Below are 27,364 nucleotides of genomic sequence, written 5' to 3'. Positions count from 1 at the left end.
CACTTACTTGATTTACACAGAGTAAATTACGTGCCGTACCTTCCAAAAAAGAGCAGAAATGACTGTGTAATATAGCTGGTACTCGTAAGCAATCTTTAATCTTTGTATTAACAGTGGCAATACAGCAATGAAAAGCCTCGTGTTTATGCATACGATTGACAAGAAATTACATTCATTAATCGCGTATAGATTGCTATGCGTATAATAGGCTATACATCAATCATTCATAACGTGTGACTAGATGTTCAAGTGCTAATGTTGAAAGTTGAATATCATGCATCATGAAAATAATTATATTATAATACATGCAAAATGATAAATAACAATCATCGTATCATCATTATAATCGTTACAATGTATTATGATAACTACTGTATATTTCTTTATGTCATTACTTTCAAAGTGAACATGCTGGAAATATTGTACGACTACGATATACACTGTACAGTAGTTACGCTACTACAGTACACATTTTAGTGACTTTATCTAGTCTTCCCTATACGAAGGAATAAAAAGGGGAAAGATTTTACTATACTGTATTGGTAAGAAAATCAAATATGTATATCGGCCCTAGCGATAACTGATACATTGTATTGTTGACTTCTCGTCGGTGTTGGCAAACATCTGCATACATGTATTTTCAACTGTACTGCGACAAGCCGTTCTAATTCTTGTTAAGGCCGCTTATATCAAATGCGTGAAAAGGAAAACAATAGTAATGTACACTTACATAGCGATGCAGAAATACTCGATACACATGTACTCGTGTCTTTCATACACTGATATCAGAACCAACAGCTGGAAATCGTAAAATTCCGCGAGAATCCGGTAGTTACCGTGTAATATGTACAATGTAACTGTATTATTCTACCGAGCTTTTCTTACAAATCAAACATCTTCTGGAGGATCATCATAAATGGACGCAGAGACTCAACCAAAATATTAATCCCTTCTGACAGTTTCCGATGTGAACCGTTCTGCAAAGACTTGAACAGCAGCGAGGGGTATGAACACTGATTTGACAGTCAACAGGTCTGTCTTCAAATGAAAGAGATGTTGAAGTGCAGGTAGTACGGCGGTACATCATTCCGCGCGCATGAATCTAAGTAGGGGGAAAGGTCCATTACGTTTTCTGTCTCCTGAAGTTGAACACAGAGCTAACTCACACTAAAAATGTCGGTCATAAGGCATAATCGAGGGTATAATTTCATCACTTCACAATTAATGTTCCCCAGTCAGTTCTTCAAAGAAATAATCAGCATTACTTATTTTTAGTCGCGTCAAAGTTGCAGAATTCTAACTTCTGCGCTGATGGTGCACATTATCGATCAGAACAACGTTATCTGTAATTACACACCAATATTATTTGCAAAGCATTGACTCATACAATTGCCTTAATAAGTCACTGTGGTGAAAATCATGCCAAATTTATGTCATGGACTTTCTCATTTTACTCTGCTTTCAATGTTTGGCAAAAAGGTCCGTCTGTTTGTTGTTGTTTTACTGGTAAGAAAAGCGAATCACCTCTGATTTAACAAAGTTTCAGTGATTCTGGAGTGTAGTGAACTAGAACTGTGAAATATTTCGCATTGAAGAGAATATTCTAAGATAATAAAACAGAAGCATAACACCTTTTTCTTTTCTCAGATACGTTTTCCTAAAAGCGCTCGCATTGGAAACAAATTTACTTTTGTGGTGAAGAAAACACCACCTAACTGTATTGTGAAACATTGGTAATCATTTAGTGTGAGCTGCAGCTTATTACTTTATACACGACGCATTTTGCTGTGGTAAAAAGAAAAAGACAAAAAGAAATTTTCACGGTTGACCTATTCAAAGTACCTGGTACTAACAGTTTTCAAACATCATTCTACATCGTGAATTTTTACAGAATGTAATTCTAATATCACAAATTCTCTGTAAACGAACAATAAAATACATTATCAAACCCCATTACACATAATATTCACTTAATTTGATGATTTACACGACATACAGTGAGGTATTACAGGTACAATGGTATCAAAACTCCCATGGGTCTCAGCTTCCTTCTTCAGGACTAATGTTCTACATCTACAACACTCAAAATCACGTCAAACATTTACATTTCTGTAGTTTCGAAAGGCTCATCTATGTCAAATAAAGACAGTCTTATGTCATCAACACATGGTGTTATCAATCTGTCAACAACAACAAAAAAAAAAACAGTCAATGCATGCTATATAGTACAATACAAGGCAGCAATCAATATAGCACCACATGCATGACATGCACAAATATGTTCTTTCACACACTTCAGTCTTAGCACTACGTCAAGCAGGGCTGCAACTTTTATGAGCTTTCACGTTTCACATTATCATGCCAACAAACTTTGTATAGGAGAACTCGACTTGGAGTAACGGTGACACTGTATACATCTTGCACAATACTCGTGAAAATGCTATGAAAATATGTACATTAAACATTAGGGTTAACAATTCTTCAAATTGAGTTCCATGCGACAAAAAGAGCAAGACGGGGCATTTGATCAATATATCAAATCTATATATTAAGGTGTATCGGTTCTAAATGAAAAAAAAAATCTTCGTTTATGATGAATTCGTTAAGTTCTGAGGTAGACAATGGAAGAAATCAAACTAATCAGGCCTTTGATAGTCATAACAATTCAACGTATTTCACAACCGAAATTCTATGAAGTACTGTAAACGTAGACCCCAAAGATACCTTTCCTTTCCTTTCCTTCAGGAATCTAAATAATTCGTGTCACTCACTCAGTACAAATCTGTTTCATGTCATTGTAACATTGACACTTGGAGATTTCTCTGAATTCGGAAAAACACCCCAAATTTAAATATGTACAGGGAGTGCAATGAATGGTATTTTACTTGTCTTTTTTTTTTTAATGAAAACACATTTCTGGAATTTTCACTCTTCTCTGGAGATAAGCCCCTGTTCAGAACGTCTAACCAATGCACAACATATGAAAATAAAATGCCATATTTCCGTGCCCTTCCAATATACATGTAACCCTTACTACCCAGAAAATGTGCTTCATCATAAAACAATAGGTCCTACAGCCAATCAACCAATAAATTCTCCTCTTTTTTCTATTTCATGCAGGAGCCATTGTAAACAATAGCAACCTTAGGTGTCAATGGACGACCATTGCACCCTACTCTTTCCACTAATCCCTTAGAATAAGGAATACATGAGCTTTCAAATTTGCTTTGTTTTGCAAATGAAAACAATACAAACAAACAGATCCTTCGAAGAATTCTTGGCATGAATTGACTAAAATCACCCTTTATCTAGTGTCTTATCCTGCAATAAGACCCTTGGCTAGCTTGTAGAAAATAGGTCATAGTATTAAACATGCAGGACAGATTTGTCAAGATTGCCATTAGCAAAACAAAATCTGCCAAGCTCTATTCTTGTATGGAATGAGAATGAACTCGAAGGTACATGCACTCAATTTTCATGAAAGATATCTTGGGACAGGTCTTTATCGACAAATCTCAGGATAACATTCAAGGTCTCTTTATTTCTGGAAGATGGTGGTGTAATATTGTTTGCAATTTGTTAGAGTTGCACGTACGTTAGCAATGAATCTATAGGCACTTTTGGGATATCTCAACAGCAATGCATATTTTTGCCAAACTTGCCTTTAAAGAACATTTTGCATAACAAACAATAAAATTTGCCTCAAATCACCGGAACAATGACTATGTTGTGAAAGCGAAACACACTTCCCCTGGTGACTGGCCAACTTTATGTTTTTGATCTATAGTACCGCTTTCATTGCACAATCCCGTAAGTAGAGATATTTGTTTACACTACTGGAAGTTTCGGTGGTGCAGCTGTGATCTTTTGCATATTCAGACAATTGCCATTAAAAACATGAAATCCAGTGATTTCAGGATAACTGTAATAACTACAAAACAGATGGTTGTAAGAAAACTAACCTTCTATCATTTCATCAGTTTCTATACAAGAATCATGACGAATAAGGCGCTGTTAGCTTTTTGCGGCACAGAAAAATATCACACACTCATAATGAGTCATGTGATCCACATATTTTTGCTTCTCTGTAAACAGAATACAAAATAGGAACAAGCTTCACCGCAATTCATCTGTGCACGGCAATATCCACAGGCCCCAACCATGAACTTGGTAGAAACAATACAAATACAATTGTCCTTCATCTGCCCTTTCAGGCCTGTACTGTGTTTTGAGAAGCACAAGTAGTCATACGTAACATAATATAACATACTAAGCCATCTACACCTGCTCTGTGTTCATGCGGCTTGAATTACCTTCAGACTTTTGAGAGTCAAATACCTGCTTCCCAAAATCTCAGGGAGCCAGAGACCTCAAAGGGACTATGCAATGCAAATGCACATTGCCTTGTACTGCTTCATAATACTGTAAACATCACTTCTGTGGCCAAAAAAATATCTAAATATGTGCTATATATTCCAATAATTTTTCTATGCCCATAAAACACAAACAGAAACACAAACAAACTTCCATACTGATTCTGCCAGTGACATCATCTGTCAATCATTGCTTAATTACTAATACGATTAACAAAAGACATTGGAATGCACCTTCCCCAAGACAAAGCATAATTTGCATGTTTCCCTGAATAGTCTCTTATTAATCATATCATTAACATGGAAACATGCAAGTTATGCTCAGTCAAGGGAGAGGTGGATTCCAATGTCTTGTGTGAATCATATGAGTACTTTAGCAACGATTAACAGATGATGTCACGGGCAGAATCTTGGTTTGGAAGGGTTTTGTGGGTGTATCCAAATAGTCTAAATAACAATGGTAGAAAAAATATGATAGAACATATGCCTCATATTTAGATATTCATATAGCCACATACGTGATGTTGAGGGTATCATGATTTGACAAAAGTCACATGCATTTGCAGCATTATATACATCGTAGTTCCTTTAAGGAGCCAACAGCTTCAAAAAACAAGACTAAGTGGCCCCTATGATATGTTGCTGTGAAAAATAATCAGGAAAGCTGACGCACTACAAATAAGAAAAACTTGCCAGCTGTCCTAACATATTTTCATGTTTCTGAATTATGAAAATTAACTTTTTTATTGTTCATATAAGGCCATTAAGGTGCACTGAATCAACATTTACATTTTTATTAATTTTGTGCAGTTATGAAGTAGTTCTTTTAAAATAGAATATAAAACAGCGATTTAATTTTACAAGCCATAAAAATGAAAGTGTAGTTCTGGAAATTTTGCACAAGTTTATTACCATGCACTTCTGCTGATTTTGTGAAATTTCCACGCATCATTTTTTTTTTCTCTCTCTCTCCGTTTTTGAACGAGAGCATCACATCCATGCAAGCCTTCATGGGCTTGGTGATGTGCACAGCTCTCTGAGAACTGGCAAAAAGTTCAAAGGTCAGCAGTTATTTGACTCTCAAAGGTCACATAGTTTGTGTCACTGTCACTCCAACTCGAGTTTCTCCAATCAATTTGTCGAATCAAATGTCACACTATAAGCTTGTGTCCCTCTTTGTAAGTCTGTCAAACCAATGGAAATACTTGGGGCAAGGGGAATAAAGAAATTTGAAAAAGGCCTTTTCTCTTGTGCTTTTTAATGAGATCTGGAATTTTAGATATATTAAGGAAAGGGAACATCAGTTACTGCCAAAAATGCATGTTCTGTTGTTAGTAAGGTACCAGAGTGCGTTATGCTGTTTTAAATATAAAACAGCAGCATTTCTCATTAAACATGGAATAGGTCATGAAACTATACATTCAATATGCGTACAAATCTTTGTATTACAACCATTTTTATGTAGTGATTTTAATGTGTGTGACACCTGTCAATTCTGGATGGAATCTAAATGGTCTTCTGAAATAATCTCAAGGCAAACAAAACAATTATGATGGAAATGAAGATAAAAAATAAATTGTCCAATATTGTTTCATGAGGTGGGGGGATTTTGACATGTGAAAGGAAAAATTAGCTGAAACTTTGATGATAGTTTCATGGAGTTAGCCAATTGCTGATGTTCCCCATTTTCAATGTTTCCAAACAGGTTTGCTAGGTCAGTTGTAGCTGTTTGTCAGGGCCCTTTCACTTAACGGGCGAGCGAAGTGAAGCCTATTGAGATCTGCTTCACGCATTATTATTCATGACACATGAACCTTACTGAATATTCATATTAATGGGTTCTGGTTAACCAATGGAATGGCGCACTCTGCACATCCTCCGTCTTGGTGCTGTCATGCCTGTTCGCATGCATCACTGACCACACGGGGAGGTCTGTGGCAAGCAACTCGGGCTCGGGTAGACAGACACGCTGATTGGTCGACTTTTGCTCCCGAAATAGGGGAGTAAAAGTTGGTAACTTTGCCAAAGGGCTAACAAAAGGATGTGAAGCAGACCTCAAAAGGCCCTCGCGCTACCCCACTCAGCTGGGCTCTCTTCACCATACAGTAAGAGGGCCTTGACAAAAGGCTAGGTCGATTGAGATTTTTTCTTTGGGTTTTTTTTCCACAATTCTCAGGAGTTTTTAAGTGGAATACCACTGTAAAAGCAGCTAGGTGAACCCACTGCATGGAGGAAACTTTGCTTTGCCCCGTTTTCCTAGGTTTTCTAGACTTCGTTTCTTGCCTTTCTGCAGCCACTGCTTGTAATGATGAACAAACTTGACATGTTGCCTGAGCTTCTAATCCAAGGAGTCAATGTCACTACACAGCAAACATAAGTACTGCACACTCAAGGACATGTGACTCCCATCAATACTGAATAACTACACATGCTTGGAAGAATTTTCAAAAACCATTGCAATCACACCAATATCCGGGTTGGTAGAGTACCACATAAATGCAAATTTACCCTTTAAGAAGCCTGTATCTTGACATACTTGAGAGTATTTTCACTGGGGTATGGATTTACCATTCTGTTGTTTGATATTCCATCTGAGCAAATCACATGGTACATACACTGTAAAACATAAATGTGTGGTACCCTATTTGGAGATCTAAAATGAGGTTGGAAATACTATGCAGACAATATTGACTTTTATGAAGACAAAACAAAACAAAACAAAACAAAACAAGTGAGTAAGCAAAGCACCCTTCAGGTAGTAGCATGAAGGGATATCTATACTTCAAATCAAACGCCACTATCAAAGTTGTATAACAAGACAAGAGACCCGCGGGTCTAGCGCTCACCTGACTATCACAAGTTCACCTTTCACGCAGTCACTAATCTAAATTATTCACAGCTCTACTAAAATTTGACCAGGCATTCTCAAGTAGAAGATGAAAATGTACAATACGGGCCCAAATTTTTTAAGATTCCTTAATTTGGGGGGATTGGGGGCCCTGGGGCCCTCTGGGTGGGGCATGGTGCCCATTTTGATAAATTGAGATTCTGACCCCCTAGGGATGCTACCTGCCAAGTTTGACGAAAATCCATCATGAGGTTTTCAGGAAGAAGATGAAAATGTACAATTCAGGCCCCCATTTGGACCTTCCCAACCCCCCCCCCCCCACCCCCAAGAGGGGCACCCCTGGATCTGCTATGAACAAACTTGAAACTACAGTCATTAATGTACTCACTCATAGTATTATCGTAGCTCTATAACTTCTGATTCTAGAGAAGATTTTTAAGGATTCCTTCATTTTGGGGGGTTTGGGCCCCCTGGGTGGGGCATGGTGCCCATTTTAACAAATTGAGATCCTAACCCCCTATGGATGCTACCTGCCAAGTTTGGTGAAAATGGGTCATGGGGTTCTCAAGAAGAAGATGAAAATGTACAATTTAGGCCCCATTAGGACCCCTCCCCACCCCCCTCCCCTGGGTCCCAAGGGGGGCACCCCTGATTCTGTCATGAATAAACTTGAAACTACAGTCATCAATGTACTAACTCATAGTATTAACTTAGCTCTATCACTTCTGGTTCTAGAGAAGAAGATTTTTACAGATTCCTTAATTTTGGGGGGTTTGGGCCCCCCTGGGGGCCCCCTGGGTGGGGCATGGTGCCCATTTTAACAAATTGAGTTCCTAACCCCCTAGGGATGCTACCTGCCAAGTTTGATGAAAATCGGTCTTGGGGTTTGCAAGAAGAAGATGAAAATGTAAAAAGTTTACGCACGATGGACGACGCATGACGGACGCCGGACGACGCACGACGGACGCTGGACGATCGCAATAGCTCACTTGAGCCTTTGGCTCAGGTGAGCTAAAAAACTTGATCACAAGTGCAGCTGTACAAAGTAACACTTTTGCCCTCTTAAGTGCCCAGTTTGTTTACAGTCAATACGCTATGTTTCATCAGATAACGAGTATGCTCATTTTGCTTCCACCACATTAAGATTGTATCAAAGCCTTTCTGTTAAGGTGGAGCAACTAGACAATGACACAAGAAGATATCTTTTCCACATGTATACAAGACATAATCCACTAATTGAAGCATAAAAATGAAATACATGTAATATGAAATAGGAACATAAAATCATGACTTCAAGTGAGTTGCATGGTATAATTCACATCAATTATATACAATTTCTTTTAGGAAGTGCTACGGATCATCCACATGAAGGACTTCAATTTTGAAAATTGGTTGAAAATTTTTGATGATCTGTTTACCTCGTTGTAGACACTATGGCACACTGTATTGAATCCTTATCTCATTGCCTGCCCAGCAGAAGGGCCCTAAGGCTCGTGTGCTTGAAAATTCACTACAATGATGATTACATGAAATGAAAGTGCTAACAAAAACTCTGTCAAATCTTACCACAAAGCAAAATTTGATTTGGGGGTCGAAATTTCATGCTAGGGCCCTTCTGCCGAGCAGGCAAGGAATCGTCCTCGCAGGTTATTCTGAAGACTGATCTCATTGGCTTGCATGTCTCGGACAAACAAATTGGTGGCAACAGGAACATTTATAAAACAAACTATTTATTTCGAAGCACAGGGTCGTAATACCATGTGTCTATTCAGTGAAATATTGTGGCTGTTGATTTAACCGGTCAAAGAAAACAGAAACTACAACTTTTTCAATCGCTGTTTGTATGATATGAATATTGCAAATATATTCTGGGTGCAGTGATGATCCTAAATTGCCAACAGCAATTCCAGAAAGTTTAATCACATCTGCAGTACTCATTAGGTTTAATCATATACGCAAGACTATTAGAAATTACAGGGAAACTAGAAAGGTCTTAGAATGTGAATGCCCAATTTTTTCCCAAAAAAAACTTAAATGAGCTTTCCTTAGATAAACTTTTCAGCTTTATGCAGGGGTGGAACAAAACTGCTGATATATTTGAGGAGATATTGTGACAAACAGAATCAATTTTTCTGACACTTATGTAAGACAGCAAAGCCTATCTCCTTCTTTCCAGTTTCTAAGTTTGTTATGTACATGTACCTCAGTTTGGTTAGGTTCTTAAGCTGTCCCACATCTCATTAACCTGTATTCTATTTCTGTCCCACCACTCTCATTCCTTCCCCATCCATGTTATTCCTTTCCCATTCATGTTTACAGTTGTCACCTCAGCTTGTTGTCACATCTGATCCTTTTGTTTATCATTCCATGTCTGCAGTTCTCATCCCAGCTTCTAGCCACAGTCATCCGCTGTGTTTCCATTGGTTGTCTCATGAATTGGGTTCTTCCATTTTAGTTGGTCTCTTCCATTTCTGATACTCCTATTGGTCCTCTTAGTTCATGTAAATATGTAAATATACACATACAGTTTATGCAGGTCATGTTCATGATGTTGAGTTTTGCTGAGGGCAAGTCAGCCTGATAATAAAACAATGTGCTCCTCAGGACTTGAAGCGTGCAGGCCTCATGTTTACAGACTGTGTCCCTAACCCTGTAGCTATCTTACACTAATAATCTTGGCAGCATGGCTTTGCCATAAGCCAGGGGGCACATCACATTTCAGGACGCCTTGCTCATCACAAACCATCATTACTAAGAGCAGCAGAACTGTTTGCATCCTTGGAGAAACTGTGTTTTATTCGTGAGAACAATTTTGCCTGTTGTCGAAAAACGTGAGTCGAATAGGCCCTACTATGAAGAGTGTTTACTTACCTGTCTTGAAACAGTTTGCCAAGGATTACTTTACCTTGGGTCAGAGTTCATTCCATTAATTTTCCAACATGGTCATAGACCTATGCATCAAAACTGACAGTAATTACATATTTTATCTCATAAACTTGTGGTTTCTTTTTTATTTCATTTTTTATTTTCATTTTCTAAATATCTTTTTCATAAATGAAAGTTTAAATTTCACTTAAACTTTCCAACGTGGTCATAGACCTAGGAATCAAAACTGACAGTAATTTCATATCTTATCCAATAAACTGTCAGTTTCTTTTTTTTTTGTAATTTTTCTTTTCTAAATATCTTTTTCGTAGATGGAAATTAAAATTTCACATCTGATGGTGAAAACTCCACCATTACAGAGAGTGAACATGCACAAGCATGTACCAACTCATCTCATATCAAATGCCGTTGAAGATCTGCATTCACTGTGAAAGAAGTAGGAAAAAAAGCAACACAAAGGTCAAAGTTAATATATTGCTCTCTGGGTTTTTTTTCACCATCAACGATTTCATAATTACGAGGAATTAACTGAAAGCATCAAACCTGTAAAGAAGGTTTGAGTGTGCCACTCTCGGGCATGATGACAGTGAAAATTATGGCAAAAATTACTGCTATGACAAGAATCCCAGCAATAACAAGTGGTAACAGTAGGAGTCAAATAATGGAATGATTGTGCTCATTCCTAGGATAAATTGCACTTTATATACCATTATCAATCTATTAATCATTAATACATCTTCTTAATTTCTCAAGAACTACTGTGTCTTCATGTGAGAAAAACAGAAGGAAACAAACAAAAGCATATAAAGAATTCCCAGCCCCTCCCCTAACACACACACACTTTATGCCTACAAAAATCTTTCAGTTGCTCAAGAACTCTTACTTGAGGCTCAGGACATCTTAATAACTTTTTACAACCCTACCTGGTCCCTGACTGGGGACTGACCTGCCCTCCCCAAACTCAAGTGGAATATAAACACATCCATGCAAAGGAGGAATTTACTTATGATATCATTCAATTTCTGCTTCCTACATAGGTTAATTGTGATTAGAAACATTTTAAAGAATCATTATTGTAAGAGATTTTCCTATTTTGACAAAATCTTGTTTCAAAATCTGATAGGTTAAAAGTAATTTATTCCTTAGGCTGTTGTGCCATAATGCATGTCTGTGTTCAAGTCTTGTTTATGGGACAAATCAATGTTTCAAAACTTTAAATTTTCTTTGCATCATCCTCTGAGAAACTGATGAGGTTCATGCATAAGTACAATCATCTCAGGTTTAGCAAGGACTGTAGACTTCATTTGACATTTACCTTTTTTTAAGGGTCTCCTTGATAGCTATCCCTCAGGCTGGCTGGAGGATAGTAGATTTCAATGTCCTCGGCTGCATCAATGTACTCATCATTCATCGCATAGTTTGCACCATGTGGCACAAGATCCTAGGTGACAAACGAAATATGAGTTACCAAAATAGCAGGCAATATCAAACACAACTCCATTGTAATCAAAGCAGAAAGAGGAAGGGGAATGACATTTCAAACTATGGATAGCAAAATTCCAAATATCTACTGCACTTGCTTACAAGTTCTCAATGTCAATGTCTAATCACAGATGACTACTCACACAACTGAAATGCTTCATTTTGACATATAAACTGTAAGAGTTAAGACTTTGGCTTCTAGCCTTCCAATACTAATTGAAAACAATTCCAGGAAAGGCAGTGGAATAGCTTGAAATTACATCAGATATGATTAACTATTGTAATACCTCTCTGAAGTTAAACAAAATTGTTGGACAAAGATTACACATCAAATATAATCTCTTAGTGCTAATCCTAACAGACTAATCAAAAAGTCAAGTCCCATTAACTGTGTTTCACAGCTTATCATCACACCAAATTTGATCAATTTCAAAGAAATATTTCTTGAATGTGGGCAGGTCATGTGGATATTTTAACCTCTGTCCTTTTCTCATCACATTTAAGGTTATGGCTCATACATCCATGATCTAATAAAGTCGTTTTCCATATGGCAATACATTAATTTACTCCTAGTAAGTCAACATTTTCTCCCATCTTTAGGATTTGATGCCCTGGTAACTTAGGCACGGGTAGGCCCTATGTTGAAGGAAAAACACACTGCTTCCAGTGACAAACCAGTAGATTTGATGAGAATATTTATGTATCCTCACTTTTTGCAGATCCCTTCTATAAAGATGCTTGTAAGGGGGAGGGGGTCTCACTCCTGCCATAACCTGAGAGGAACAGAATTCAATTCGAGCAAATAAACGGAAATACCGGGAAAAAAAAAGATGAAGATGAAAACTGAAAATTGAGTTGCTCCAGCAAACATGCCATGAACATTAACATGGAAATGCAACAAAAATACATATTAATGTAGAGTGTGTGGTTCACTTACTGCATTAAATACCCGTAAGTGCAGACCACTGACTGACTACAATAAAAAAGAAAATTGTGTTATGTCGAAAATATCAGAATCAGTGAGCCCAAGCAGCATGCATAGCTGCAAAGCAACAGCAAATGGGTAAGTATGAAGGCCATTTACTTTTTTTGCGTGGTCATTTTATATTATATGGTACATCTTTTTATTCAATTATTGACATGCAATTTCACACTATGTCCAAGTTGAATATAGTAAAATGAATAGAGTAAAATCATAGAAACATGATTTCAGAGGGATCATCAAAACAGGACATAGATAAGATTTTTATGACATTTTAGAGTTTTGCACGTTTTCTCAAAGGAGTGTTATTGGTCACAAATACACATGCAAATCAGAAGAGGCAATGATGTCATCACGTCACAATTTTCTCACTGGTTTTCTCCCCAAAATATCCTAAATATCATGGTTTGGGTCTACGATTCAACAATGTCAACTTCTAGGTTACTAGGTTATTACATGACAACAATAATCTTCTGCAATAAATTTGAACACATTCCTTTCATTTATGTCAGAAAGAAAATTCAGTACAGATGTACAAGCAGGTCAATGGTAAACTTGTAAGACGGTGATAATGCGTCTTTAAATAATTACATTATGTTGCTACAAATCTTAGTGTTCTTATCCAAAAAAAGAAACATGCAAAGTTCAAAAATTCCATAGCTTTACTCATCTTTCATCAGACCATGATGACACCTCCAACATTTTCTTAACTTTAATTATTTTCTCTTAGAGCTCACTTCAAATTAGCGTGGAATTGTAAATTGTGCTGTGTGAGTATCTTATTGTACATGCAGCAACAATGTTAGAACTTTTACTACAGACACAAGTCAGCTATCGAACTGCTTTGCCTTTTCTTCATGTTACAAAAGTTAGTATTACTGATTAGTATGACAAATTTCTTGAAAAACTTAGCATGATATAAGTAGCATATTTGCTAATAAATTTCAGGCACAAATGAAGCCAATTCTTATACTGTACAGGTCATAATAAAGCTAAGAGGATTTCAGATGACATACATGCATTGAGAATAACGCAACTACATGTGCAAGGCCAAAGGCATTTGACAAACACACACAACACCCAATCAGACAGCACACACATACCCATGCACATGCACTCATACATATGTGAATACCCACTCTCCCAAGTAAATAATTCTAAATCGTGAATGAAAACAGGAAATGAAATGATGGTAAAGACAGGTGAGTAAGATGAAGCTGAAGAATCAAGCTGAATAAAAGGATGATGCATGCAGCAAAGAAAAAGAGACCAAAAGCAGTACAGCAACAGAGCAAATGATTTGGTAATTACCGCAGAGCGCGGTTTCTGGCCCATTTTCTCCCGTTGCGAGGTTGTTGGAGGACCACGAATGAGCTCCTTGGTATGAAATTTATATGCAAGGTTATGGTCCTGCAGAATTTGAAGCTTTTGAGATGAAAGAAAAGAAGGCATAAATTGCATTAAAATGTGTGCACTCTCATGTTTGGGTTTTTACTCCCTTCTAGCAGTCCCAATTGCCATGAAGAGAAGAATGAAAAGGACTCACTTTACAACAGCTGAAATGCCTGACCCACCCACATATAACATTGATATGACACATGGTGGAATAGACAGTTCAAAACAGTTCAAAACAAAAAACAACAACTATATCACAAGATGCACTTGATAACACAGTAAAATACATCCTTTGAGGCAGACGGATGAGAAAAAAATTAAAAAGATGACTGCTCCATTAATAGTATGTACATCCTACTCGCAAAACATCATATCATATGGATAATATGACCATGTTGGAAAAACAAATTATATCATACCTGTCTTTACTCCGGTATTATTACAATATCATTGTGTTTATCAAAGTTTTGTTCGTTGGATGATAGTGAACCCGATAGTTGAGTTATATGAATGATACAAAGTATGTGATTGAAGCTCTATGTCGAGTGTTTTAAGTAGAAAATTAGCTGAAACTGGAACTAGATTGTCCATACACTGAACTTTTAATACAAAATGAAGGGTACAATTAACCATTATCTCCTATAGTGAAGGATTGCTGAAAATATTCCAATGAAAAAAAAAATGGAACTGAAAGAAGTATCTCAAATCTCCATCAGAATATAGACAGATAAATTGGTGATTGTAATCAATTGTTTATTCATCAATAACTGGTGATTTTAATTCATGGTTTATTCAATAATTCCTCTTTGAATAGGCTACAGAGCAAAGAATAAACTCACTTCATCTTTCTGTCTCTCCATCTTCCTCTGAGTGCGATGAAGTTCCGTCTTGACTTCCTCCAACTCTCCCATCGTCCTCTGCTTGTCTCTCTGCTCCCGGTAGAAATCACTCCTGTACACATCCAGCTGTGAGACAACAATAGGATGCAGTTCATTGTCATTATTGTTGCCAGCGGCAGCATCATGGTACCACTGAAGTCGTCCTCCACATCATCATCATCACCATCACCACCACCAGCATCACCATCATCATCATCATCACTACCATCACCATGATCACCATCACCATCACCATCACCATCACCACCATCATCATCACCATCACCACCATCACCATCACCATGATCACCATCACCATCACCATCACCACCACCATCATCACCTATCTATCTATCTATCTATCTATCTATCTATCTATCTATCTACCGCACATTCTCACCTGCTGCTTCAGAAGCTCCAGTTCTTCCACTAGGGCTTCCTGGGGTAAGCTGGTTAGGAGAGACCTCTCCTCTTGGTTGCTCAGACCTCTAGTGAGCCCCTGGCCCTGGATCTTTTCTAGGGCCTTCTGGGAGGCTGCTGGGGGACCTACAACAGCCGGTTTGGTGCTCACAAGGAGTTTCTGCTCAAGAGCCTATGTCACGACAGGATGACAGGAAAGCTATCATGCATGCTATACACTGCTTCTATTCATGGTAATGTTAAAAAAAGATAAGCTATCATTTACGCGATATGAAAATCATATCTATCCTACCCTTTACAAAATAATTGCTGCTATCAACGTGTTAATTCAAAATAAAAATTTGTCATATATATTGCAGTCTACAATAAGGTCAGAGTATTACCAAATGTTACAAGAAGATAGAGTGAACATCTATGCAAAAATGTATATTAGCAGCAGAGTACTTCGAGTAGAAAAGATACATGATCTTAAAATATTTACTTCACTTGACCTTCACTTTTTTCAGGAGAAAATTGCACATTTTTGAAACCTGTTTTCAGAGATGAGAGATGCTTTCCCCACTTGTAATGAGAGTCCAAACTATTGCTCAAATGTTATGTTACATACCCACTATTTTGGTTATCGATGCTGCCTAAGCACTTCCCTCTCTGGAAGCACACATCTAAATACCTATCATTAATCAGGGCAGTGATTCCCTTAACCTACATTACTTTTCTTTCTATGTATTCCACACTCAACATGTATGTCTTGCTACATGAGAAGAGAAGTTACTTTATTTTTGTCTTCAAAACATGGTAATATTGATAGAAATATCACATGACACAGCTGGTTCCTGTAAACAGTAGGCTAGGTCCTAAGCATCAGCAATAGATTAGTCTAGCTAATAGGGTTCAGCAAAGTTTACATTCCACAGCTTTCCAGCTGATATTCCCTTTAAGACCACGTATTCAGCTTTGTTTGCTCTGTAAGTGCAAATCTAGCACGGATGTGCCAGCTGAGTAGCTGGCAATGCATGTCATGCCCTATGTATCCTACATTGCAGTAAATAGGAAGTTATTTAGCAGAAACCATTCAAGCGAAGCTTTATTTTCCACTGCAGCGTATACTTTGTCTCCAAAGGATGTGGACAGTTGACTGGATGAATATAAAGTCATCATATAAATCTGTCTTTACACAGTGATGAGTTCAAAGGTCATATTGACTGTGATTTGGACTTTACTCCTTTTTGAGAATACATTTCTTTGACATTACTGCAAACTATTTCAAGGGAAGAGCATTTGAATCATTTCTCTTCCATTCAAAAACAACAACACTGAGTATATTTCTTCTAATACATCTTCATTTTATGCCACTCACTGTTTTCAAACTGCTACAGAAATGCACCATATTCAATGTATATTGTCTCTATGACATATATCATCTAAGCTAAATCTGGGAGTCTTTCTTGATTTCTTTTTGTGGTTAAAAAAAAAGAAGAAACTTCTGCAATAATTTGCAACTGACATCAATACATACCAGCACATTGACCTGCATGCTTGATAAAGAATCACATTTCACCTTGAACCTATGTTGACTCATGAATAGTTTGAACTGAAGAATGATTGAAGACAATGAGACAAACTATGGCTAGAATATCAAAACAAGCTTTACAAATTCGACAAGTGCGAACAAACCAGAGAAGGAAATCACTCGACTATAAAAGAACCATTCCACATTTTTATAGGCAAATCTCACCAAAGAACCAAAAGTAAAAGTCAGAACCTCGTGCTTCTTCTTTCCTGCCACAGGGGAAGTTGCCACATGCACTTTACCATAAAAATCAAGACAAGTAGAAGAAAAAGGATTCCTTTGCAAAGAAAATACAACTTTGGCCCTGTATCATGTCTTTATGACAATCCTTTACCAGATTGGCCAATGAGGACTGAAAGGAAGTATGGTATTGACAAATGCACATTTGCAAAGGAAGGTATCACTTCTGAACAAAAGTTTAAGTATGAGTAATAAACAAAATCACATAACTTTCCCTGATGTCCTTGTTTCTACATTAAGCAATTTCCTCTTTAAAATGACTCAAACTTCCTTTTTTGCCAAAATCAATGTAGTCTTTGCTCTCCACAGGAAAGTTCTATGAGAGAACAAGGCAAGTGCCATATTGTGTCTCGCCCATTCGCGAAGAAGAAATTAATGTTTTTCTAACTCCTGGAAGTTCATTGACCCACCTATGACCTTTGATCTTGTGGCAAACTTCAACTCCCAAAGGGACATTTACCATCAAAGTTTGGTCACAAACGGACATATACATCAAAAGTTATGCGCCATAATCAAAATGCTCTGTAAAAACTTAACATTGGGCCCTTAGAGTTCATTGACCTCTGCCTGTGACCTATGACCTTATGATGACCTTCAACTCCCTAAGGGACATCTACCATCCAAGTTTGGTCACGCATGTACAAAGGGATCAAAAGTTATGAGCCATAATCGAAATGTGCTGTAAAAACTTAACATTGGGCCCTAAAAGTTTGTTGACCCCTGTCTGTGACCTTTAACCTCATGGTGACCTTCAACTCCCCAAGGGACATCTACCAACTAAGTTTGGTCACAAACAGACATATACATCAAAAGTTATGAGTCATAATCAAAACGCGCCGTAAAAACTTAACATTGGGCCCTAAAATTTCGTTGACCCCTGTCTGTGACCTTGTGGTGACCTTCAACTCCCCAAGGGACATCTACCATCCAAGTTTGGTCACAAACGGACATATACATCAAAAGTTATGAGCCATAATCAAAACGTGCCATAAAAACTAAAGTTCATTGACCTCTGCCTGTGACCTTTGACCTTGAGGTGCCCTTCATGGTTGGTAAAATGTGTAACTTTGTATAACCACTCTTCCCTCCAAATTTGATTGAAATTGAAGTCCTCAGTAGAGAGTTATTCATGTTTTTGTGGCATCACAGACGGACAATGGACGGACAGACGCCGCAGGCGATCCCTTTGTCTCCCCACACCGCCGGTGGGCTCGACAATAAATTGGCTCATTGAAAGATATAGCGATGCAAATAGCTGCATTGAAATCATTTAAAGTAAACACACTCTTTTGATCAGTGCTGAACGTTTGGCCTAGGTCATGCATCTCTCAAAAAGTGACATGGTTATGGGACATTCCTCAGGTAATCAGAGCAAGTAAACCAACACAAACAAACAAAAAAGAAAAAAAAATTGCATAATATACAGAAAATTCCCAGTTATTGCACTGCAAAGCACAAAAATAAAAAGAATTTTTGAATAGAAATAAAGAAAAAAATTGAACTGAGATCATGCATGAAACATGGTATTGAGCAAAATCTTTTGTCTTGGCTATATAATAGCCCTTCTCACCTCCCTCCCCCTCCCCTTTGTTTATAAGTGTGTCTTTGGTATATGTTCGTCTGTTTGTCTGTTTTTAAATGACAAAGATGGTGTTTCACCTCATTCAATCTTCCAACTTCTGCTTCCAGATCGACTTTGTGCTTCTGCAGGGACACGGCATACCGGTTCGCTTTGCTCAGCTGCTGCTTTACCTGATCACTCGTTTTCTGAAGATCTGCCTTCTCCGTCTGCAACCCGATCAGCCAAAGAAGTGACAGAGACAACTTTTAAAACACCATCCACAAAAGGGTCAACACCAATGCCTTAAAATCATCCAATGTTTTTGATAGTTGACTTTGATAAATCAAATCAAAATCACACAGCCAGAACAGAGATATTTTCATCAGAATCAGATGAGATATAAGAAGTATTATGTTTGTTCATGAAACAGTCAAAATTACATTTATGCAAATGATTTGAGTTACCTTGGATTTGTCTGGTTCATTTTTCATTGCCCTCAGGATCCACAAAGGGTCAACACTGATGCCTTACAATCACCCAATGTTTTTCATAGTTGACTTTAATCAATCAAAATCAAACAGCCAGAACAGAGATATTTTCATCAAAATCAGATAAGATATAAGAAATGACATATTTGTTCATGAAACAGTCAGAATTATGTATGGAAATGATTTGAGTTACCTTGGATTTGTCTAGTTCGCTCTTCATTGCCCTCAGGATTTCGCTGTTTTCCTTCTCCCGCCTCTCGGACTCGGCGCTCCTCTCAGTCAACAGCTTCTTGGCATTCTCTAATTCCTGTCTGAGGGCGGTCTCCATGCGATGATACTGCTCATCCCACATGTGATTCAGCTTAACAACCTACAAGTCATGCACCAGTAAGTTGCTTTAAAGGGATCATATAGTTTTTGGTTGAGACCTAACAGGTTTCTAACATTCTTTGGTGAGATAACAAGAAACCTCTTACGAAATAGGACAGAGCATGTGATTCCAAAAGGAATCCACCGTTGTTTTTGACGAAAGTTGGGTTTGGAAATGGCTGAGATATCCAAAACAGAGTGATCCTAATAAAAGGTGGGACCCACTTTTATCACGGTCTCTTTGTTTTATTTTGTTTTTGGATGTCTTATCGATTCCAAAACGGATTTTCATCAAATAATCTTAAAATTCCTCTTAGAATGATATGCTCAGTACTTTTTTTATGAGTGATTTCTTGATATCTACCAGAAAGTTAAAAGCCCAATCCTCGTCTCCACCAATACTATACAATCCCTTTAAAACATCAGAGCTTCAAAAATTATGTCTGGGTAATGTTTCTTTCTAGGACTTATGGTAACTGCTACTTCTTAAAAAAATATTTCAACAGCTGCCTTGTAAGTCACCTCATCACTAATGAATCTGACCAGCAGTTCACCATACAATTCACTATTTCTTTGACTGACTTAATGTCTATAATTATGCTTAAAAGGATAAATGAAAGTATACTTGATGTGTTAGATTTGTAAGTGCATGCATGGACCACAGACATAGATTTGAGGAGCACAAGTGAATATTAGGTGAAGTTATACTCCACCTCCTCAAACACAGTCCAGAGGTAAAGCATTTCAAACAAAGTGTACCCAAATTCAAGTAAAACTCAACCTCAGAACTACAGTTAGTCTAATGAGCATTAGATAGAGAGTTTTATGATAACATCAAGTAGCATTAGCCCAGACAAAGATTGTTGGAATTGGAAAGTTTCAAATGGCATATCAAATGTGACTTTAAAGATGCGATGATAAACTCCTAATTCGTTTATTCTTTCTGATGCATAAAAATACCTGTTCAGGTATCCTAGTGTTTCTACACACATCATATACAAACAAGTTATTTTTGCCATGTGAAAGGGCTGAAGCCTTTTTTCTGTAAGGATTATTTTGAAAACAGTGTGAAACAGACAAAATGAGAATACCTCAGAGAGCTTTTGCTTAAGATAAATGATCTTCTTTTGGAGGGTTTCGTAAGCCTGGAGAGAGACGCCCTCGCTTGACGCTGTGTCTGTTGAAGGACTTGTCTGAGAGCTTGACGCTTGCTGTTGTTTGGCCTGCTCCTGCAAGCAAAGAATTGAGGCTAAATATATTACAAGGAGAGTCTCCTAGGGTGTTCATAATGTAGAATTATGAACATCATCAATCCTTAAAAATTTGTGACAATCATATGATGCAATGATCCTATAATACTACATATTACGATAAAGGTAATGATAATAACAATAATAATGATAATAATAAACAATGATGATGATGATGATGTTAACAAAGATAATGATAATAACAATGTTACTACTAATAATATCATTATCATAACTATCATCATTATTTTACTTAGCTTTAAACTTTGAAATATTGACTGCCAAGCCTTATGTTGCTAATATCTTATTGTATATCCAAGTTGGATATCATGTATCATCTTATTTTTGATACATTTCATGTAATTTAACAGAGAAATACAAAAATGAATTGAAATTGAAATTGAAATTCCAAGTGAAATCATAAGATTACCATCATAACCTACACAAAAACTATCATATCATTATCATCAGTATTCCTGTCATGATTATCATGAATACGTAAACTTATATAGATAGATAGATATAGATAGATAGATAGATAGATAGATAGATAGATAGACAGATAGATTGATAACTTCCTCTCCAATGACACACACTGAATCAGACACGTACCTTCATTTCCTCATCCTTCATGGCCTCTGCCTCTTTCCTTGTGACGTAATCAAAGTCTGCTAGGGTCTTATCTTCAGCAGCCTTCTTCAACTCAGCCAACTCAGCCTCAAGTTTCTCACTTTTCTCCCTGTCACGGAAAAGACAAAGCAAAAGCATACCATCAGTGTATCACAAGTTGGAATTGCACAATGCACTGTACATCGACTGATGTGCGATAGCACTAATTTTCACTCAAAAAGAAAAAATGTTGGTTCTCATCTCTAATTCCATTGCCATGATTCTTGATTTGTGAATTCAACCACTTATTAAATTGTTTAACAAGTCTCAAATCATTGCATACTATGCTCACAAAATATTCAGCACACACAGCACAATGTGAATAGTTGTCTGTACTGCATTTAAGGTGAAACCTGCAGGAGTTACCATCACCATAGAAGTTTCCAAACCAATAGCCACTCACCGCTCCTTACGTAAACTGTCATTAGCATTCTGGAGATCTTGTTTCAGATTGATGTTTTCCTCTTCAAAGACATGTCTCAATACCTGGACATCAGGAACAGACAAACAAAAAGACAGACTTAGAAAAAGAGAGAGAATAAGAGACTAACACAATTAGACAGGAAGTTACATGACACAAGATGACATACAATGCACAGTTCTGCTCTATACTACCATAACTTGAGTTTGAATAGGCCTTCTATATGATTTGTTACTAGAATAAAATAAAAACCTTATCCACACAGAGGGGAAAGTGGTGCAAAACATATTGATATATATGTGAATGCCATAATAATCCATCTTGTGAGGTGAACATGCATTCCGGGCAATACTTACAAGATGTCTCATTTCATAACCATAAACTAGTGCACTTAATCACATCTAATGCATCATATTTGACCTCTAAAACTGCCCATATTCATTGAGAAACAGTATTTGGACCTTTAACACTGAAACATGGCAAAACAATCTTTAGAATACAACACATCCTAGCATCATACCACACTTGACAACAACAGCATCCTGTCAGCAATTAAGATACCACTATGCCAAGTGCACTGACTCTGCGAAACATGAAGCAAACATGCACCCTCATTTCTAGTTTCACCCATACAAATTGCAATGTTTTCCTCTGGCCACAGTGTTTTGTGCCTTTGGTAGGTTTTATTTATGCATATTTCACAATCCGAACCATGTAAACAGCCTCAACTTTTATTTTTCATGTCTCAACTTCCTTTTCAGTGGTTGATGGCAAAACACAACCACTATCAATCAGTAGTTGATTGACTTACACAAACCACTGGTCTCAAATGATGTACCAGCATTCAACAGAGTAGCTCTGGTTAAACTTACTATTTGGATAAACAGACTCAAAACTATAAGGTCACTTCATAAGTCACCATGAAGTTTTTGTTTATAACCATGACTGTACATCAGGTGGATCTAATACTGCATCTCACTTATAGATGATTGTTGTCAAAGTGTATAACTGCAAAGTTACAGCTAACCACCATGCCCCAAGGCAAAGTACTGTATTAGCTGTTATTTTCGCATACAGATATTTTTGCCAATTAGGAGTTTACAGAATTTTTTGCGAGATGTTGTTTTCGCAAATCGACACCGAAGTTATCATATTGTATGCATTGCTACCATAGCGTATGGCATCATTTTCACATGTTGTTAAATTCGCAATCCAATAGTGATTCAAGAAATTCGCAAAAAAATTAAAACGTCACAAAAATAACAGCTTATACAGTATCGAAAGAGCTGCTTTGATAAGCTGGTACCAAGGTGACTGATGAGCAAAAGTTTCACACCCCCTCACCTTTTGGGTCTTCATCTGCCGGGCCACGGTGAGAATTCTTGGAATCACTTCCGGTAGCTGCTTGATGCCCTCCATGTCGCCAAGGAGATTGGATACCACCTGCAGAGCTCTGCCTACTTCTTCAATCTGGAGTGATGTCTCGGGCGGATCCACTGATGCATGCACTCCCTCAGAGAGCTATGATTGGCATAACCAACAAGGAAAACAGACTAGTGGTAGCAAACAATATATCATCCTTTCACACACAAAAATAGCCAAAGGCTTTCATCTCATCATCGGAACAATTTCTATGTAACATGCATGCTTGGTGAAACTTGTTCTATATTATGAAACATCACCAGCTACTGAGCCCAACCTATAGTTACATTGGAAGACTACTTTGGTGGGCATGATCACAAAATGGAATACACCATTCCCAAGGCATCCACAATGTAAGTCAAAAAGAGTAAAGCCACACCAGCAGAAAAGGTACAAGTTCCATCAAAACTAGACCTAACAAGAAAGTTATGAAATTCTTAAGTTTGTAACATTTTTATATGAATTAGTAACAGCAGTTTTTGAAGTCCATATTCACATTTGCAAAGGTGACAAGGTACAGTGTAATCCAATCATTACTATCAAATACTCTTCAATTTGAGATCTATGAATTACAGTTTCTACACTTAAAGGGAAGATAAACCCAAAGAACAATGTGGATTGAGTGAAAGCAGCAACATTAGTAGAACACATCAGTGAAAGTTTGAAGAAAATCGGACAATCGATGCAAAAGTTATGAATTTTTAAAGTTTTGGTGTTGGAACCGCTGGAGGAGGAGACTACTAGAGGATATGACGTATGAGTGGACAACAATACAAAGAAAATATAAAGGAAATTCAACAAAAATTCACTTTTCTAGAATTATGAAATAGCAGTGGACCAACCGCTTTCAGAAAGCAGGGGGAATAATTGCTACCCTTAGCATATGTCAACATCAAGTTGATGGAATTTGTAATTTTCATGAAAAATGGATTTTTGCAGAATTTTCTTTATATTTTCTTGGTATTGTAGTCCACTCATACGTCATAACCTCTAGTAGTCTCCTCATCCAGCGGTTCCAACATCAAAACTTTAAAAATTCATAACTTTTGCATCGATTGTCCGATTTTCTTCAAACTTTCACTGATGTGTTCTACTAATGTTGCTGCTTTCACTCAATCCACATTGCTCTTGGGGTTTATCTTCCCTTTAATGGCACCATTCCAATGACACTGGACCTTTTGCCAACTTCACAAACCCCACCTCTTGATATGTCTTTGTCCACGAGGTTCCATACGAGGTTACTACATCAAGTATCCAATAATATATCAAATCTTTATCTGTATTGCATTCTACATAATAATTATTGACACAAATACACACACATACACACACACACACACAAACCCATGAACATTGAATTAAGAGACATCAGCACTTGATACGATCAGTAAGATGGTCACAAACATGCTCAAAATTGTTTCTAGGAATACATTCACTCTGCCTCCCAGCTACCATGCACCACGAGTGATGAAGACAACGACCGAGGTACTCACATCCTCCCTCGATGGTTGCTCCCCATCACGCAGTAGGAAAACATTTTCTTCCGACACCCTCTCAAAGCTATCCGATGAAGGGGGCTCTCCGCTACCTTGGCTACCATGGCTACCGTGGCTACCATGGCTACTATGACCTCCTGAGGTCATTTCCCAGGATGACATGCCACTATGACCTTTCTGACTCTCTTCCTTGGTTGCATCCTCTTCGCATGTTGATTCACTTCTTTTGGCTTGCAAAGCTGTCGTCAGTTGGGATTGTGTTGACACGGGAAGAGAAAGAAAGATTTGATTTGATTTGATTTATTTATTCTATGTATGGCATCATTTACAATTCTTTTTTTATAGCAAGATGTTTACTTTCAGTCCATGTGCAACCTTGCTGAAATCGTACACAAACTATTCCTGGACAGCTTTACAATGTACATGTCCTCATTATACCTCTTAAAGATGAAATCTTTTAGATTTAAAATGAAAAATAAAAAGCATTAGAATAAAAGTATTATCCCTATTCAGAAGAAAAGTTAGCAATTTTAGAACCTTGGACATGATATGGGTATATTCAGCACATTTTTTGTTGTTATGGGAAGCAATATTTTCATGGAATATTGATTTTACAAGTGACGGTCGACTTGCTAAATCTGCGAAAATAAAAGCAATGCAAAATATGCCTTGTATGTGGTAATTAGACCTCAAGAAAATCTTGGCATTTGTTTGAGAAATGAATTGGTAAGTATTACAGTCGCTGAATCAGTCCTTTCATTTTTTCATTAGTTTTATGCTATTTGAGTTAGACCATTCCATATAGCAACTGTGTGCTGAAAAAAAAAAATCCACCAAACAAAATTACAAAAGAGGTAAGAAGACTCACCATTCCGTAGGTGACTAGCTAGATCAGTGTTGTCTAGCTTGGCCTGTACAGCTTCCATTAAGTTTTCATGCCAATTGGGATTCCTGTCTGAGAACCTCTCCAAGAGACGTAGGATCTTGTTCTTATCCTCAACCAGCCCCTCATCAATCTCGGCCACCTGGGCTTCAGAAAAGTCCAGGGCCAGCCCCAGGGCTGTGGGAGCCACCATGCTGGTGAGGATCGTGGCTAGCAACAGCAGTTCCTGTCCCCGCTCGGAATTTGTCCTCCCTGATATTGAAAATATTCAGCTTTAACACAAATTAAACTTTAAAGGGGATGGCTAGTAACTGATCAGTGGGAATCAGTGGGAATGCTGGGGGATGAATGTTCCAATCCTTGTGGGATTCATTTAAGAGTACATTATATATCTATTGTTGTGTGAAAATTATTTGCTTCAGAACGGTCTCATATTCAAGTAATGTGCAGTTTAATGCCCCGTCACTGTACAGGCATGCTAACCTGGAAACATTAAACTGCACATAACTTGAATATGAGACCATTCTGAAACAAATAATTTTCACACAACAATAGATATATAATGTACTCTTAAATGAATCCCACAAGGATTGGAACAATCATCCCCCAGCATTCCCACTGATCAGTTACTAGCCATCCCCTTTAATGCAACCTCCCTGTCCTGCCACTTGATGACATGGTCCCATAACTGGAATTCAAAAAGTTTTTGGACCTGTGTCACACCCTTCCCCCTTTTAACTCGTTGAGGGTGGGCTACAATACACATCTCCTATAGACACGAGCCCGAAGTATACTTGGGCCTATTACATAGCCTTCAACAGAGCTACCTGAAGCAGGTGAACCTATTCTTAAAAGACATTCCTGCCCAGTTTGGTGAAAAATTGAGTTTGTATTCAAAAGAAATTAAGAATGTCAATTTCAACCCTTGGGCCCCACCCAAACCTGTTAGGCCTCTAAGGTCCCCATTCGAGACATGGTTGCCATTGTTACTTACAACTCATTTTTTTTTAACTCTTAGAGCATCTGAATACAACTTGATTTTGTTGTACTACTTGTGAATCGAGAAAAATCTGATCTTTGAAAATTGCCTCCTTTTTGGAGTTTTTTGGCCCCATCTTGGTAAAATAAAACCACACAATTATGAAAACCTGTGTAAAAAAAGAGAGGAAAATTTAGAATTTAATGATGAGACACATTTTCAATGATGATAGGAAAATCAAAAAAGTTTTTGATGAACACCCTGCTATGAAGTATAACAACCATCAGGGAACGGCAATTCTAACAGAGACAAAGGGTGCATTTCGTCGGTTGAGAATGATAAGGGCGTTAAGTTGCCACAAAACCCATAGTGTTCAAGATCACTTAACGCCCTTCTCATTCTCAACAGACGATTTGAGTGCATTCCCAAAGCATACTGTACTATACCATATGTCCAAAAAAAAAAAAATTACAATGGGACCCTCCGCAATGATATCTTTAAAAATAGTGAATCAATCTAAATACAAATTCAGGCTATGAAACTATAACTCATTGCCCAAATCTTACAGAAAACCCCATTCGATTTGCTTCAGTGGTCAAAGAGAAATGAGGAATTGTGTAGAGGATGTCAGGAATCTCTTCCCTCCAAGTTCTGTCTATTGTATTCGCACACGAGAGCATCGCAGTGCTAAAATTGGAAGAATCAGACTCATGACAAGCTTTACAACAATCTACATTTCTCTGTGACCGCTT

At 37.5% G+C, this 27,364-nt stretch overlaps 1 protein-coding gene and 1 long non-coding RNA gene across 3 annotated transcripts; both read right to left on the bottom strand.

Annotated features, from left to right (window-relative positions):
- Nucleotides 1–72: 72 nt before the first annotated feature.
- Nucleotides 73–9,721, bottom strand: LOC140228323 (uncharacterized). Its single transcript, XR_011901230.1, has 2 exons — nt 9,548–9,721; nt 73–1,102 (listed from the first exon to the last, which is right to left on the bottom strand). It is a non-coding gene; the product is annotated as an uncharacterized lncRNA (long non-coding RNA).
- A 173-nt stretch (nt 9,722–9,894) lies between these two features.
- On the bottom strand, nt 9,895–25,877 carry LOC140228321 (uncharacterized). 2 transcript variants are annotated; one of them, XM_072308549.1, is made up of 14 exons: nt 25,619–25,877; nt 24,748–24,989; nt 23,177–23,353; nt 21,815–21,897; nt 21,355–21,481; nt 20,584–20,721; nt 19,317–19,493; nt 18,734–18,862; nt 15,245–15,436; nt 14,806–14,931; nt 13,883–13,996; nt 12,300–12,362; nt 11,423–11,548; nt 9,895–10,532 (listed from the first exon to the last, which is right to left on the bottom strand). In XM_072308549.1, exons 1-13 carry the CDS (start codon nt 25,824–25,826, stop codon nt 11,429–11,431), a joined length of 1,896 nt encoding a protein of 631 aa, XP_072164650.1. In that variant the 5' UTR covers nt 25,827–25,877; the 3' UTR covers nt 9,895–10,532; nt 11,423–11,428. The 2 variants fall into 2 exon arrangements, with proteins under 2 accessions (XP_072164650.1, XP_072164651.1); XM_072308550.1 differs by lacking the exon at nt 12,300–12,362.
- Between the last annotated feature and the right edge of the window lie 1,487 nt (nt 25,878–27,364).

This window comes from Diadema setosum, chromosome 5 (genome assembly GCF_964275005.1).
Source record: "Diadema setosum chromosome 5, eeDiaSeto1, whole genome shotgun sequence".
Lineage (NCBI taxonomy): Eukaryota > Metazoa > Echinodermata > Echinoidea > Diadematoida > Diadematidae > Diadema > Diadema setosum.
Note: the sequence above shows the minus strand (reverse complement) of the source record. Positions and strands in the feature narration are given on the sequence as shown.